We start from the raw sequence: 16,625 nt of genomic DNA, 5'->3' as shown, positions 1-16,625 counted from the left end.
GGTTGTTGAATAATATGAGTTTGAAAGAGTGAATTGAGGTGAAAATGACCCGCACACTGATATGACCCGCACACTGATAAATCACGTTAGATGTGATGCATGGAGGAAACATGACCGTCTTACACTTCTCGTAAATAGATTACACCTTCTCAAAGCCTGCACTTGCGATGACTTTTCAAATGGCAAATACATACGAATTATGAGAAAAATGACATAAACATTCATGTCCCTTACCCGCCCCGAATGCAAGTTCTTAATCTTGTATGAATACGGCCATCTCGGCCAGATACATAAGTCAAATAGCATAGTCAGCATAGCTTAGCTATAGATAGACTGAATCGATCAAGACTTTACTACTACCACTAAGTCAAATAATACATTATCATCAACCCTTGGCAGCTGTTCCTCTTAAGGGAAAAGTCACGAAATTAGATTTCTCTGAACAATACTGCGGAGTTGTGAGCGGAGGATATATCATTAGTGGGGTGGGAGCCGTGCTTGCGGAAATCAAATGCAATTCCAGGGTCTAGCGACATGGTTTCCCCAGCACATGTGGCGCCGTAGATGAGATGAAAATTGACTTTGTACATCGTACATCGTAGATTCGTTTCTCGGAACCTTATTGAGTTTTTTGTCCGAAGTGTCTTTTTCTTTCGTCCTTCTAACTTCAACGTCTATCATTGAACAATCAAGCGTGGTCGCTTTTGAGGTTCAATCCTCCTTCATTTCTCGCTTGCTCGGAAACTATCTTAGCCCGAGGTCTCACTATGAACCTCCCTAAATATTCAGATTCAACAAATCAGACCTGGGTACAATCAAGATTTCCCAAGTACCAGATATCCGATGCCTATTCCCTGCTTGTAGTCATATAAATGGTGTATAATATATTGCGGCACAGTACCCCTCTTGCATTTTCATCCTCGGCCACTCGAAGGCGGATAAGCACTGGAAAAAGACTCAGAAAATTGATAACGGATCCACATATGAAAATCGAAAATTGCATATCAGGGATTATCGACCATCTTTAGTGCCGCACAGTTTTACTCGAATTTTGAACGGCACGACTCGAATTTGTGTTCTGGTTGGTTATGGTAAGAATGAGGACCTTGCTACATGGACCTGCTGTTCATCTGATGATCATGCGGTTGGCTTCTGTGAAAGCCTGTGCCGTTTCTTACAGTGTGCACATTGTCATATTCATCTGAAGACAGGGTGAATACTTTCCTCTACCCTTTGTATTCAATCAAAGTGGATGAAATGTCTCTACCAATCATATCTATATTGGATCGGAGCCCACCTCCTGTATATTGATCTATTGTGTAGAGGCCAAGAAGAAAATCCTTGAGCACGGATCGATCCACACTGCCAAATCTAGTAGTTATCGAGATTCGAGAGCTACGCTGGAAATTGGCCCACCCGTTCAATATTTACTACTTTACCTTAAGGAAGCGCCACTTTGTGGTTCGTCATGGCTTTGGCATTTTCTATGCGTTCTTTCCCACGTGTTTTTTGACTACAGCCCTAGATGCTTCAGTTAGACTCGGCGTAAAAATGACGGACGCAATTGACCACTATTATCAGAACAGGGATGGACCACCGTCGAGATCTTTCGGCGATGAGCACGATTCATACAACAAAACTGCCCCTTTGCCTCCACTATCAACATGTCCTGAAAGAGCCCGGACTGCAAGTTCAAAATGTGTTCCGATAACCCCAAACTCTGCCAAATCTACATCCGAGAGTCCTCGTCGCATCACCTTTTCTAGAGATGCCGGAAGTAGCACGAAAGGCTCGACGGGAACAAGTCCTAGCAACAACGGAAGTGTAAGCAGTAGGAATGGTAGCAGTGGGAATGGTATGGGGCTGAGTAGCACGGGAAACTTTGCAGATTTCTTTAGCTCTGAAGTATTTTATATTGTGCTTCATAATCCAACGACCGCGCATCGATTCTTGAAGTTTTGTCAAAGTCGTGCTTGTGCGGAAAATCTTGAATTTTTGCAAAAGGTATGCTAATAATGACTTTTTGCATGGAGTCAAGTGCTAAATGTGCCAAACTAGATTGATGAATATAATCGATTAATAGACGAAACGACACGTCTTCTTTCCACGATTTACTCGACTTTTGTTTCGTCAGAGGCACCAAAGCAAATCAATATCTCTAATTCTCATGCTCGAAGATTATCACATGATATCAAGAGCGCGACGAACAATATTCTTCCCGGCCTGGAAGATATCTTCAATGAATCACAGGAGCAAATCGAGAAATTGCTCGCTAGCGATTTGTACCCGCGATTTGTAAAGCATCAGGTTACTGCTTCCGCTACTATGGCTTTGGCAAACGACAAGGAAAGATACCCAGGGTTAGGCGACTGCTTTTGTCTGACTGATCCAAGGTATGTTCTTTCCAAGGAATACTGTTTATCTAGATGTGAAACTGACCAAATGAAGGCGGGCCGATAACCCAATTGTATTTGCTTCAGACGGGTTCATCTCTGTCACGGGATATTCCCGATCAGATATCATACCTCGAAATTGTCGTTTCCTACAAGGATCATTCACTGATCGTCAAGCAACAAAGCGTCTACGAACTTCCATTGACAATTGTGAAGAGACAGTTGAATTGCTTCTGAATTATCGCAAAAATGGTGATCCATTCTGGAATCTCCTTTACGTATCTCCCTTACTTGACGGTAATGGGGTCGTGAGATTCTTTCTTGGCGGACAAATAAATTGCAGTACGACAATTCACAGTCGTACCGATGTTCTTCGAATTTTGAGTCTGAACGATGAGGATACTGGGAGTTTTGTAGAGGGAAGCAGTAAGGCTCCAAGTGTTCGAAGTAAGGAGTCCAACAGTCCCAGTACTTGTGGAAAGAATTCGTTCTTCAAGAGCTTTAAAAAGTACAAGGCGAACGCTGTAGAAATCCGGGATGAAGCTGGAATGGAAGGCGAATTAATCGATCGAATCGGAAAGCTACAGTTCAAAACACAAGTTGAGGAATTCTATACGGCTTACTCAAAGGTATGTTTCGGAATCTGAGAGCTGCTTGAAATTTACTGACACCAGAAAATAGTATCTCATCCTATCCTACCAACCACAATCACAAAACCTGATTGTCAAATACTTCTCGCCGGGTATAGTAGATATGCTTAATCTAAACCTTCCCAATGGCCTCGTGGCTCCTATCGTCGATAAAGATATCTTCAAAGTTCTCACAGAACACTCCCCATCATCTGTACCCCGCACTTTCAAAAACGCAGTCAAAGAAGGCATTAAGGCGGGACGAGCAGTATCAGTCGAAACAGCACTCTTGACCGGAATTGAAGAAATCAAGAAGTCACAGGGTATTTTTGGCGGTACTACGGCAAATAGAGAGAAGGGGTGGAAGAAGGCTGAGGAAAAATACAATTGTCATTTTACGCCTTGTAAAGATGAGATAGGCAGAGTTGGATGGGTCGTTTTGACTGTAGCGCCCAAGCAGGAAAGATGTTGAGGGATTTGCTTTGGCGTTGGACTGCGAGTACACGTAATGATACCCCGGATTGGCATTTTTGAGTTTGGATATAGATACCTAATCAGTGATTTTGGCGACTTGAAATAATTGGTTCAACTATCTTTTAATGGTCTCCTTCGGAGCCTTTGGAGAAAAATTATTAAAATCTGGCCTATTTCATCCTTGTTTCTACTCTGAAGAGTGACTGACTTCTGAATGAAATTGTGCAGGCTGTCAATGAATATCCTGAACGCAATTAGGAAAGTGAGCTATTGTGCAATTACAATTTCAAATGTACTCATATTGAGGAAAATTCCTGTCATTAGAACATCCTTCTCCACAATCTCGCACTTTATTGAGCGGGAAATAACGATTCGTTCATTACGATGATCCAGATTAACCAACTTAATCTCTCTACACCGATTTGGACCACACCACCAGGTAAATTTCCAAATAACCTGGAACACCTCTATGCGCGGATAAAAGCTGAATAACTAATGAACGATTAAAATTACATGGAACCTCCAAGATATATATACACGACAAACAAACCGGAAAGTTTCCTCCTGGAGATTTATGCTCGCGAAAACAAGGGGAAAGGTGATTTAGTGTACATTACGTTAAATCAGATTAGGCATTGATAAAATGATTAGGCGATGTGATGAAGGGGTTGGGGGATGGTATGCTGCATCCTCCGGGTATGGATTATGTGATGAGGATGGATGGATTGGAATGTGATGTTGATTGAATATTGCATTTTGGGAATGATTTTCTTTTTGAAATTCATGTACCTGTATTTTATGAGTTGATATCGTTGTTACGTGGGTGGGAATGGTAGAGGTTGGAAGTGTGTGGTTTCATCCCAGTTTAAAAGCTGGAATATAATTCAAAATACGATAAGGTTTCGTATATCAATAAGGCGTCGTGACGGAGTGGTTAACGTGATTGACTAGAAATCAATTCCTTTCGGGGGCGCATGTTCGAATCATGCCGACGTCGATATTCTTTTTCTTTTTGAATCTTGAAACCAGTATTTTTTATACAAACAATCCAGAGTCCATCATTCGTGATACTTTTGATAATTTACACTGCCTTTCCGAATTTTCGTTCCTTGATATTCCCATCTGAACTTTTATATACATGTGGAGTTACATAAGTGGATCTACTCCATTAAATAAAGGAGGAAAGTAAATAAGCTTTGATTGTTATTAACCTCATCCGGATTATCTTTCATTTGCTTTCGTTTGGCCTACGAATCTTGTACCATATCTGGATAGTACGCAAATACCATCTTAGTTCAAGGGAACATTATATGCTGCACATAAGCTGCATGTAAGTCTATTGGATCCTTAAACCCCTACAAAGCATTTCCGTTTCAATCTCTTCCAAACCAATAGAAACACCCCTCCGATGAATCTCCGCATGTCAGACTGCGTCTGTGGCACCAATCACATATTGTAAATAGGGATTATACTGCGGGAACAACGTATTACATACCACAAACAGAAACATGCTAGTCCTTCGAACATGAGAACTGCTTTGCGCCTCGAAGGCTAACCAATTAGACGTGGTTGTTCGGCTATGGGTATCGCATGTTTGTGGCCGATCCAGTCATCAGGCAATTGTGCTCCCTGGTCCGTGGACATTCCGGGTGTCCATCTTCTGGAATTTCTTAGAACGGAAGAGGGGGCTTCAAAGGAAAGATGTATATATAAATGACTATCAAGCTTTTGATTAAAACAATCGCGTTCTATACCATATTCTCAGCGTTTATCAATATATCAACATGTCACAAGAAAATTCCAAGAAAGTCATTATCGTTGGGTGTGGTATTGCAGGTCCAGTGATTGCAATCCTACTCCAGAAGAAAGGATATACTCCTATCGTTGTGGAAAAAGTGAAAGTATTGGGGGATGCGGGTGGATCTCTATTTCTACAGCCCAACGGGTATGTTCTTGATAAACCGTCTATTTCGAAATGAAGACTAATCACGATATAGTCTCAAAGTACTCAACTTGGTCGGTCTAGCCACAGCAGTAACTGATAATGCGCCCTGGGGAGAACACACCTGGGATAAAACCCATACCGGTGAAGTTCTTGGAGGCGGTGATTTGCTCAAATGGTTGAAGGAAATGTATGGTCAGCCGGCTTGTGGAACTAAAAGAAGCACTTTTAATCTGGCTCTTGAAAAGGCGGTCGTGGATGCAGGTATTGAGTTTCGCTCGGGATGGAAATTGGCCAAGATTGAAGAGAATGAGACTAGCGTGATAGCGATCTCAGAAGCCGGCGAGAGGATTGAAGGATCGTTTCTTGTTGGTTGTGATGGTATTAAAGCTGCCTCGAGAGAAATATTGCTTAAACGTAAAGGATATAATGAGCCCGAAGCTACATATACGGGATTAATCCAGGTTTGTTATACAGTGCTTTAGTAGTGTTAATACTAACATTACCCAGACCAATGGACTATCTCCCACACCACCGTCCCTTCAAAACACTCTCCTGAATGTTTTTGGTCCGTCTGCTCATATGATCCATTACCCCATCTCTCCGACCCACTCATCATGGGCAATTACACAGCGGCAAAGCGAAGAAGAAAAAGAAACATGGCGTCTATCAACACCCGAAGAGCTTGAGAATCGAAGAGCAGAGCTCTTGAGTCAGTTTGAGGATTGGGCTGAGCCAATCCCAGAACTGATCAAAAGTGCGGGAAGATTACTCAAATATGGAATCTTCGATCGACCAGGCTTGAAGGCCGAACAATGGTATGATGGAAGGTGTGTCCTCATTGGTGATGCTGCACACCCTACGAGTCCACATTTGGGCCAGGGTGCTAATCAAGCTATGTGTGTTGATACTATTTCTCCAGCTTTTTGGTGGCTTGCTAATGTTCTGATAGGGAGGATTGCTATCATCTCCAGCGGCTCATACCCGACGCTGGTAGCGATCTCTCAACAGAAGCCCTAACGGAGATTTTCGCCGAATTCACGGGATTCCGACAACCTAAAACAGCCTTATTAGTGGCGGGTGCTCGAGCACAGGGAGAACGAAGAGTTGTGACGCCGGAAACTATGGAGGCAAGAAATGAGTATATGAGACAGATGTGGAAGAATCCTGAGGTCTTTTATAAGGCTTATTCTGAGATACTGAAAGGGCCATTTGATGCGATGACTTGAGAGATATGGATAATTTCAGATAGAAGGAAATTTATATAAGCAGTAGAAACCTCTTTTGTGGCTATTTTGGTGAATTTATAGATGTACGCAAGGAGTCGCAGTGCCAAGCATGCTGACCTCGACGCCTCGCATTTCGTCAGTTGGTATCTGGAGACTTGCCTGGGCAGTACTTGATTCCGCTCAAACACGGAAATAGAAAAAGATGTCTCAACTTGCGCATTCACCCGTTCGAGTGAAAAAATTGAGCTTCTAGTCATCGAGACCCCTGTTCTTTGCGAGTCCTCCCATACTCTAGAAACAGACAATATATCGCTCCGAATCGCGTCCCCTCATCTCTGCAAGAAACATTCCCCTGTCTGCAACATTTCCAGATAAGTTGCTTTCGAGATGCCGTCATGGTTGATTTTGGTATAATATCAAACCTAAAAACCCAATCGCAGTCATGGCAATCAATCTGAAGTCTCTCAATATGATGGTTACCCCATTCCGTCACAATCTCCAGCTTATCATTAGGATATATGCATCTTAGATCGTAAGTCTTTTTATTCGAATTTTCGACTTTTATTGATAGGGCGCCAGATAGAGAGTTGTTACGGATAAGATCTGCGCGTACACTAAGGGTATTTTTATTTTACGTTGGTTCTCCTGTGAAGTCACCTGCTCAAGATGGGACTCGGGGTGCACAAAAGCGTGGAGTCAGAGTTAGGGCAACCTCCTACAGTTGGCCACCCATTTAATTAGCATCAGAATCATAAATGGAAACATTGACATGATTAGATCCACCGATATGGTATAGCTGCGGGGAGAAATGACGTCCTCGTGATCACGTGGTTGAACTAATATCTCGTCTTGCGATCCGACTTCTTGGAAAGTTTGTGCTTCTTTTCCAAACGCTTCAACTTCTATTGTCCCTAAGTACCAACAAAGATGCGTCCGTAATGAAAGGACGGGAAATTCAATAACTGGACATATTTTGTTGCGGCATAGGTACAATGTGTTGTAAGGCAAACTCGGTGAACCATAGCTATGGCTATCATTGTTGTGTTGTTCAGCCTCACCATGATCTGGCATATGTCGCACAGCAAGAAATCTCGAGCCCATCTCCACTCTTCATGCAAATCATCTCAGATTCTAAGATGTATTGGCTCAACTCGCTCAGCTGAAACCTTGTGCAGATCAAGGGAGATTTTGAATTGGCTAACAAGAGCACGGACTTCCCCACAGAGTCCGAACACTGTTCCCCCTATCATTGGCCGACTATTTTACTGATTCGGGCTTGATGTTTCTTGATACATAAAAGGTAGACAGACTGAAATTTTGATGGCTCTTGAACTCAAGCAACATCAAACTCGAAAACTATAAAGATGTCACCTCAAACAACGGAACTTGGCAATGGAAGAACGTGGACATTGGGTGACAATTTTGAGGCGAAGCTCCCTCATCATGAGGGTGTCAAGGCATTGTGGGAGACAAAATGGAAATTTCCCGTAGATACTTCCAAAGATTGGTATAGTTGCAGCGACAATGCTCACATTTTATAGTGCACAAAAAGTGTGTATCCTTTCCATGACGGAAAGTTCGAAGATTTCGAACCCATCTTTGAGCATCTAATTGCGGTGAGCCTGCTCCACTCGTTTCCACTCTTCGATGATTTGATTGACAATTTTCAGGAAAACATAAATGATGGATATGGTGATGCGTTCACTGAAGCCTTCTTTCCAATTGCTGAAAAGCTTACTGCTCAAGGAGATGAGTTAGTGGCTTCTGGCGATCAAGCTTCAGCATCAGAGCTTTATCTACGAGCCGCTTGTGTATATCGGATTGCACGATTTCCATACATCGGCAAATTTCCGAAGATAAGTTCCCAAGTCAAGTGGAAAGCATGGGAAGCCCAAAAAGAGGTGTATATGAAAGCTGCCACGAGATGGGACTGCCCAGTAGAGGAAGTTTTGATTGAACATACACATGCGCAAGGCCAAGATGAGCTCTCAATACCACTTTATGTGAGATACCCCCAAACTACTAAGAGTTCGAAAATGCCCGTGGTGCTTCTCTTGACTGGACTCGATGGATATCGTCCGGATAACACAGTTCGAAGCGATGAATTTATCAGTCGCGGTTGGGCATGTATAATTGCGGAGATTCCAGGGACAGCTGACTGTCCGTCTGATCCAAGTGATCCTTCAGCTCCCGATAGATTATGGACAAGTATTTTGGAGTGGATGAAACTAGGAGACAGATTTGATATGAGCCACGTGATGGTATGGGGCTTGAGTGCTGGTGGTTATTATGCCGTCAGACTGGCTCATACTCATAAAGATCAACTGAGAGGAGTTGTTGCACAAGGCGCTGCAGTTCACTACTTCTTTGGCAAAGATTGGCTCGAAAAGGCTGAAGAACATGAGTATCCTTTCCAGTAAGTTTTCTGTTTCCAGGAGCCTAGACAAATGTAGTCTGACATCCCCTAGACTTGGTCCAGCTATGGCACTAAAGCACGGGTATACCTCTATAGAAGAGTTCAGGAACAAAGTCCAAAAGAAATTCTCACTGCTGGAAACCGGAATAATTGATATGCCTTCAACAAGACTCTTGCTTATAAATGTAGGGTTCTGATTGCATATGTATAATACTCGTCGTGACTGACAGCACATCTAATAGGGTACTTTGGATGGGCTGATGCCGATCGAAGATTCGCAATTGTTGTTTGAACATGGAACACCAAAAGAAGCTCGGTAAGTTATGAAGTCATCTATAAGTCCGGTGATTGTTCGTTAACACTGTTAGTTTTTTTCCTGGTGCCTTACACATGGGTTACCCAATGGCCAATTCGGCAGTGTATCCATGGATGGGGAGTGTGATGGAATAGAACGAGGGATGAAGTCATGTTGTATTCAAATATAGTCGAAGAATGGACGCGAAGTAGCCACCACCATTTCAAAGACTCTTTGAGATCTGCTCGTCGATGGGCAAAAATGATCCTTTCTGACGCGGTGGAATCATGTAACATAACAGTGTAGCAATGTGTAGCATTCAAATACACCATTGAACCATATGTATTGTCTCGTCATTGTAGCTTTGAATCTCCAGGATTTTATTTGTATGGCTCCAAAATTTCGAATTTTGGATCAATGTCGACAGTTGAAATTGCGGAAATTGTACTCGAAACACGCGCCACCCACTCCCTTGGGTTTATTTACATAATCTCGTGATGTGGCACGTGTGTGGCTCATTTCCCACTAACCTAGCCTAGGTAGTCTCCACATATGCGCAATCCGACACGTCCCTAATTAGACGTGTTATAACTTAAACAACTGCATAGATGCCAATGCTGATATTGTACCTCTCTCCTATCAGTCAAACCTAGGCGAGTGAATATACTTCTTACCTTCTAACTGTTTAATTTCTTGAGAAAGAGTGCAAAAGCAGTGCATTGGAAGTTTCTCTTGAGAGCCGAAGCCATGGCTATTCCTTTGGACATTGACTCTCCGTTATACAAGAGAGTATCAAGATGCATTGCAAGTATGATACGCTTCCATCGAGCCAATGCTTCTAAAGAAGGTTTGTGTCCACAAGTCATTATTTCATGTTATCGTCTTCGACACCGATGGTCTCCCAAAGCACTATCATCTGCCCAATTACAGAAGGAAGAAATTGTCAAAAGGATTTTGAATCATATGATTGAGGTGAGCAAAATCACACCTTATGCTCCTTACAGAAACATTTTCTGAAGAAGATAAAACAGACCAATATTCTGGTGAAAATCCCTCCAAAAGATGCGCCTTCTGGAAGAAATTTGCCGGCAACGATAGAGCAAAGTTATGTTTTGATCTCTGACTATGAGACGGAAAGCTGTAGACCGGGCGAGTCATGTGATGATCTACTGAGCTCAGGCATATCCGAGGCAAATCAAGTAGTGTTTGGAGCGAGCGTCGCGACATCAAATAGTATAATAAGTCGTGAATTTGTCTCCATGAGTGAAGTTGAACCAAATGCCACGCGCTTTTTCTTCCCGACAAATACCAACACTCTTGAACCTTCCACGGCAGTACAAAGTAACAAACGGCGGCGTACATCCAACAACAGTGACAGTTCTCGCGGCACAGAGCGATCAAACATTGGTGAAGAGAACCAGGCCAACTCACAGTTGCTAACTGCCGTTCCATCATCTGTTAACCATCGGGTGGAATCAGGGTCGCAAAGCCCCGAGACCGTTGCTTCGAACGAGACTCAGTCAAATGCTGAGAAGATTGCACAGGAGGTATGTACTTATAAGGACATTGATTCTATCCCTAACATTTTCAGGTTGCCAATCTTCCTTGGCTAACTCGAGGTCTGCGAGAATTGAGGGAAAAATATCCTGATGATCAATACGAGCTTGTTTATGAGAATAATCTACTCCAGATCAGATGTCACGATTGTAAAGGACGACTGTACAAGGTACATTATCAAAATTGTGATGTTTCGAACATGGAGTGGCATGCGAAATCGACTGTACATGCCAATCGAGTAGAAGAAAGATTGGCTGAAGCAGGAGTTGAAGCAAGGCTCACAGATGGCGTCAAATACAGACGAGAAGCCCTCGAAGCTGCAAAAAGAACTGCTCCACAAAGATTTCGAAAACCACAACCTAGATCTGTAGCTTCAGGACCTTCTGTAACGCAGCCACACTCTGCACCACAACATCCAGGCTCTACTTGGAATGTACCCTTAAACCAAGAAATCTCTCAACAACCTCGAGCAAACAACCAATATCAACTGTCTCCCACACCAGACCAAGTTCGACTCAGTAATCAGCAAAGATTTGAATTAGACAGTCCCAGCGCCACGCCACCTACTCCCCAACTCATCTTCGAAGAATCTAATCAACATGAGTTACCTTATCCCAGAATAAAACAATTAGAGTCGCGTGTAGAGGGCTTGGAACTTGAGAACAATGCCCATGAACGTACGATTTCTGTGTTACAAAACAAACTACGCACACAACAACAAGTAAACAATACTCACCAGTCTGTCATCAAAGATTTAATCCTCCGAGTCCAAGCATTAGAACAGAAAGGTTGAACAGCGAGGACCGACGCTCACAAATCTCAAATTCTAGATGCTTGTAACACAAGTGATGATGAATCAGAGCAATAGCACGGGTATCAGGCTAACTGATGGTATTTTTGGTCCAGGAAATAGTACTGGAATGGCTACCAGGTGGAGATCGACCTGAATCATGGTAATCGAGGAAGAATTAGACGATGGTGAAGGCATATTGTACGCTGAGCGTCCGTCAGATATGGATGTTAATTGCCTACATGTAATGGACAATTTCGGGGACCGTTTATTGATGAGAGATAGGGCATTTTGTATATTTAGTACTTTATATGTCACTGATGTTATAGCAGTCTAGAGGTGTTCATAGAAGAACGCGTTATGATTGTAAATTAGTGGTTTACACACGCGAATAGCTCAGCTTAACACCACCAATTTATTTGTGGATCGCCAACTCCTCGAGTTCTTATTATAAAAGCATCAAATCACTGAATATATCAATAGATATTAGGTTGATGTAAATTCTGGCTTGGAAGATTGACCTAGAAATGAAAAGGGAGTATGTATGGCGAGTAGATTGTAGACAGTCCTCCCAAGGACCTGTGAACCTAGTCATGCCTCCCAAACTTCTAGTCTAACTTACATACTATCAATGAAATGGTAAGAATCTATTTCATTTCTACTACGCTTACTTAATAAATTGGTAACCCTTCCTTCATCTAAAATACGCAAATACAAAGAGTGATTGTTGATAGCGGTATATATCCAACATTGAGAGATGCCTCGGACGAGACACCAGAATTCGTATGTTTGTTTGAATTGCGTACACGGCGATAAGTCAACTACCCCACTTTCCGACCACCCCCTGTTTCCGACCACCTAAAAAATTCATATTATCTACACTTAAAACTTTAATAACTCAATAACTATTGGACTTCAATGAAATCGCCTGTAGAATCACTTTCTATAGCACTAGAGCTATCATCTACCTCATCTTCACGATCTCCAGCTTCAATTTGTGTACGCCTTATAGCTCTAATCCCTGCGAACTTCGAATTTGGAGATACCACAACCTTTCGCCTTTTTCTAGGTAATGCTTCATCTAATTGATATTCTAGCTTTCTAATCTTATTCTCTGCCTCTAAGAGTTCATAATCCTTAGCATCGAATCCTTTTATAATCTTGCGAAATAGTAATCTTCGTGTTGGCAAATCGATCTCCTTCTCTTGAATCATTATATCTCTATATTTTCTGATATCGGCTCCTTTTTGAGGGGTTTTCCATTGAATAAACGATGAATATATATTCCATTGAAGAATAGGATCATCATCAGATTCAGGATTAAGTGATAAAACCTCTCTATTGCTATTTTCAAGCAAAAGTCGACTCATAAGAGGTTTAGCCATATTTTTGGGCCAAAGACCACTAGCTTGCCACCCAGACTTGATATTTTGAATAGTTAAACCTTCTATTCTAGCCTTCTGATAGCAAGAAAGGAAATTGCGCTTTCCAATTGGTGAGGAATCGGATAATAGACTTAATTTATTAAGTTCGATTCGATATGCACTTTTTAGGGGTGAGAACACAGATAAATCGAGTGGTTGTAGTACGTGTGACGTATGTGGTGGGAGAAATAAGAGATATATGTTGTTATTAAAGCATTCTAACATAAATGCTGTAGTTTCATGGCTTCCGTGTCCGTCCAAAATGAGGAGTCTTGAATTTTCCGGCTGAATAGGGGTGGTTTGAGGGATATAGATCTTTTTCAGCCATTCTAAAGCTGTAGCATCTGTAGTCCATCCATTTTCTGTAGCGGTAAAGTTCCAACCCTTGAATAGAGTCAAATCTGTTGGAAACCATTGTTGTTGAACTGATTTTCCCTTATATATTACAAGGGGAGTAATGCTTTTTCCATTGGCTGAAATGCATTCTATAAAAGAGGTCCAAATTCGAGATCCAGGTTGCTTTTTTTGAATAAATCTTCGATCAGTGCTTCCTACTACTAGTCCATTAAGACCCTGACCCTCCATTATACCTGCTTCATCCATATTCCATCTGTTGGCCGGCTTAATAGCCTTGATTTCAGGGATTGCGAGGTTCCGGAACCACTTCTTAATAATATCAGATGTAGCACCTGAAACTCGTGCAGAATCGATTTGATGTTGCTTCTTAGTTCCAATATTAGGATGCCTTCGAAAAAAGCTATGTATCCATTTCTTTCCAAGTGAGGGATCCTCCCCTCGTACAATAAGGAGGTGCTCTGCCATCTCTCTGATTTGACGATGTGTAGGGCTAGTACCAAGAGCTTCCTGTACTAATATCCATTCTGCTAGTCGATTCTCCTGAATTGGAGATAACTTTTGAAGTATTTGGGCGCCTTTTTGATGCGAAACTCCACCATATATTCGATCGTGAAGTGTGGTACGTGGAACACCATAATCCAAGCTAGCTCTTCGTATGCTTGCTCCATTTGTAATCGCTCTAAGAGCCTCTGCGATATCTTCTTCGGTATATCTATTCTTCATATCACAATTATAATAATATCAAAATTTCAAATCAATTGATTAAAGCATTGTTGAGTTATTCAAAGTATAAATTTTATAATTACTCAAAGCGGTGTGGTTTTTGAGGTGGTCGAAAAGAGGGGGTGGTCGGAAAGTGGGGTAGTTGACTTAACACACCTCCTCAAAAATCTCTCTTGAAAGGCTCTTGACATCATGTGTGTTCAGTCTACGGAGGTAAACTCATGTACAGAAATTCTCAAATCAAGAAAAGCTACCAACTTAGCGACCTCGCTAACATAGACTATAGACTTTCTAATATAAGGACATTCACTATGATTCCTATAATGTCAACCTAGGAATTTCGACATTACATTTGATGAGTCTGAAGGACACCTGAAAGAGTTGTTCCAGGCAGGCTCGAGATGGGTAATAATTTGATCACTCACACATGTCATAGGACTATGTATCTCAATGGCTGATCTATGTCGTAAGATCTTCACTAGTGCATTAAGAATATTCAAGCATATGGCCTGATTTTAATTCATGGAATCTCTGAATAAGTCTTTCGGGTATACTCTATATCAATATGATTATTTTCCTCACGAGATATTGAATTTTGGGCACTTGTGTTCAACTATTAAAGGTATCAAAATTGAACAACAAACGCAACTGAAGATTTGTATTGGAATACGTTTGAAAGGGTTAAACACACACTAACCTACGATTGAGGCCGAAGTACTTCGAGTATCCTCCTGGGCAAGCCAAGAATAGAACAATGAGTTTTTCCTGTAGTAGCAGAATTCGTGGTTGACGAAGTGAACGCTTGGTTAGTGTAATAAAGTCTTCAATATCTTAATTCTGTATTGAAAAGAGTGTTTTTAAAGTATTAATATGATTGATATAAATCTTTGTATCATACAAAGCTTATTCTAATCAAGAAGGTTTTAAAATAAATTTCTTGAATTTGGAAATCTAACCTTGACTTTTAAATTTAAAAGTTTATTTATTAAGTTTATATTAAATTCAATTAATAATTAATAAAATATAAATATATATATTAAAATTATTTCATATTTTTGTATATATGATATACTCTATATAATATATATAATAATAAAACTTTTATTTAAAGAACAATTCGAAAATAAGATAAGTAGACTTTCCTTAAAATTTTGATTAATATCTTCTATTTACTTTATAGTTTCTATACTTACTTTCCTTTTTTCTTTTTTAATCTTTTCCTAGTCTTTATATATATACTCTTTTATTTATCTTTTTTATAATTCTAATATTCATAAATATTAAAATCTCTAAGGCCTTTTAGAACTCTTATTTTTTTTCTTATAAAAATTCAATAATAGAGTCTCATTTTAAACTAATTATATTTGTTATTAATGAAATAAACATTTCATTAATAATAAAAGAATTATTAATATTGTAATGTATATAATAAAAATTTATATGTGAATTTATATTGAATTTCCCTTCGTCTGGAATATTAACTTTACCACTATAGGGTTTAGGAATTTCTATGAAATTTTCAATTAGAATGTTTTCTATTACTTATTTAGTATTAAACAAGTACGTGTATTGAATGCCCCTCACATTCTCAATACACAAACGAGACTCTCATTCGCGTCCTAACTCCGACCGACAGATCGTTTCAAATCTTTAACCTCAAAATAAACTGTGCTTTTCATTCATTCCTCCTTTCATTCTATGAAATTCCTTCAGATCCTTATTATTCGGGGTTGAGGCTCGGGCTGACTGTGCTATAGGGCTATTTATACAAGCTTATTGTATTTATGGGGCCCTCTCACATCAACGTTACATCATCGGTAAGCCAGTAATTGTGAACCCAAGGAAAACAGATGGTATGATGATCATGGGTGAGCTTTCAGCCCTCTGACATTTAAATTCTCACATAAGAATTATTATCTTAATCTGATTTCGGAACTCGGCAGAAACTTTGGAGTCTCTTCTGCAAGGGGACAGGATACGGATGCTTATTGGAGCTCACAAGTGTAACCTTAGAGATCTTCATTCGTACATGCCTGTGAAAGGATTCGATGATATACATGTTGCATTTGATACTGCCAGCAGCACAGCGCATTAATGACTCAATCAGCCTTCAAATAGAATTGGGATCATCGCATATTTCGCCGTCTACTCAGCCGAAAAGACCCGCTGTCATTCGGAGACAGAATCGTTGCGCAAGTTGCCATAGGAATATTATCGACTAGTCTGTCTCTAATTCGACAAAACGGTTTACGCTTGGAGCTAAAGCTATTCTCTCTATTCTAAATTTGAGTCTCTATACCAATATTTGAACTCCATTAATTCAGTTCCATCAGATTTTGTTCAGATTTGGATTGGGGGAAGTTCTGGATATCCTTTTCCCTGAGTTCTCCCTTTCT

General features: G+C 40.8%; 5 protein-coding genes across 5 annotated transcripts; 4 read left to right on the top strand and 1 right to left on the bottom strand.

Moving 5' to 3' along the window:
* Positions 1-1,551: 1,551 nt before the first annotated feature.
* Positions 1,552-3,494, top strand: EAF01_008488 (uncharacterized protein; the record flags this gene model as incomplete). Its single annotated transcript, XM_038916744.1, has 4 exons — positions 1,552-2,004; positions 2,059-2,393; positions 2,449-3,022; positions 3,075-3,494. 4 exons carry the CDS (start codon positions 1,552-1,554, stop codon positions 3,492-3,494), a joined length of 1,782 nt encoding a protein of 593 aa, XP_038768106.1.
* Positions 3,495-5,123: 1,629 nt separating this feature from the next.
* On the top strand, positions 5,124-6,719 carry EAF01_008487 (uncharacterized protein). The gene is made up of 4 exons (XM_038916743.1): positions 5,124-5,441; positions 5,494-5,902; positions 5,949-6,337; positions 6,391-6,719. Exons 1-4 carry the CDS (start codon positions 5,281-5,283, stop codon positions 6,665-6,667), a joined length of 1,236 nt encoding a protein of 411 aa, XP_038768105.1. The 5' UTR covers positions 5,124-5,280; the 3' UTR covers positions 6,668-6,719.
* Positions 6,720-8,031: 1,312 nt separating this feature from the next.
* On the top strand, positions 8,032-9,533 carry EAF01_008486 (uncharacterized protein; the record flags this gene model as incomplete). The annotated part of the gene is made up of 6 exons (XM_038916742.1): positions 8,032-8,154; positions 8,209-8,283; positions 8,338-9,083; positions 9,136-9,268; positions 9,326-9,399; positions 9,452-9,533. The coding sequence occupies 6 exons, from the start codon at positions 8,032-8,034 to the stop codon at positions 9,531-9,533; spliced, it is 1,233 nt and encodes a 410-aa protein (XP_038768104.1).
* Positions 9,534-10,125: 592 nt separating this feature from the next.
* EAF01_008485 (uncharacterized protein) lies at positions 10,126-11,728 on the top strand (the record flags this gene model as incomplete). Its single annotated transcript, XM_038916741.1, has 3 exons — positions 10,126-10,350; positions 10,410-10,925; positions 10,970-11,728. The coding sequence occupies 3 exons, from the start codon at positions 10,126-10,128 to the stop codon at positions 11,726-11,728; spliced, it is 1,500 nt and encodes a 499-aa protein (XP_038768103.1).
* Positions 11,729-12,630: 902 nt separating this feature from the next.
* Positions 12,631-14,229, bottom strand: EAF01_008484 (uncharacterized protein; the record flags this gene model as incomplete). Its single annotated transcript, XM_038916740.1, has 1 exon — positions 12,631-14,229. One exon carries the CDS (start codon positions 14,227-14,229, stop codon positions 12,631-12,633), a length of 1,599 nt encoding a protein of 532 aa, XP_038768102.1.
* Positions 14,230-16,625: the final 2,396 nt, after the last annotated feature.

The sequence above is a fragment of the Botrytis porri genome (genome assembly GCF_014898465.1).
Source record: "Botrytis porri strain MUCL 3234 chromosome Unknown BPOR_011, whole genome shotgun sequence".
NCBI lineage: Eukaryota > Fungi > Ascomycota > Leotiomycetes > Helotiales > Sclerotiniaceae > Botrytis > Botrytis porri.
This window is presented reverse-complemented; position numbering and strand designations above follow the sequence as displayed.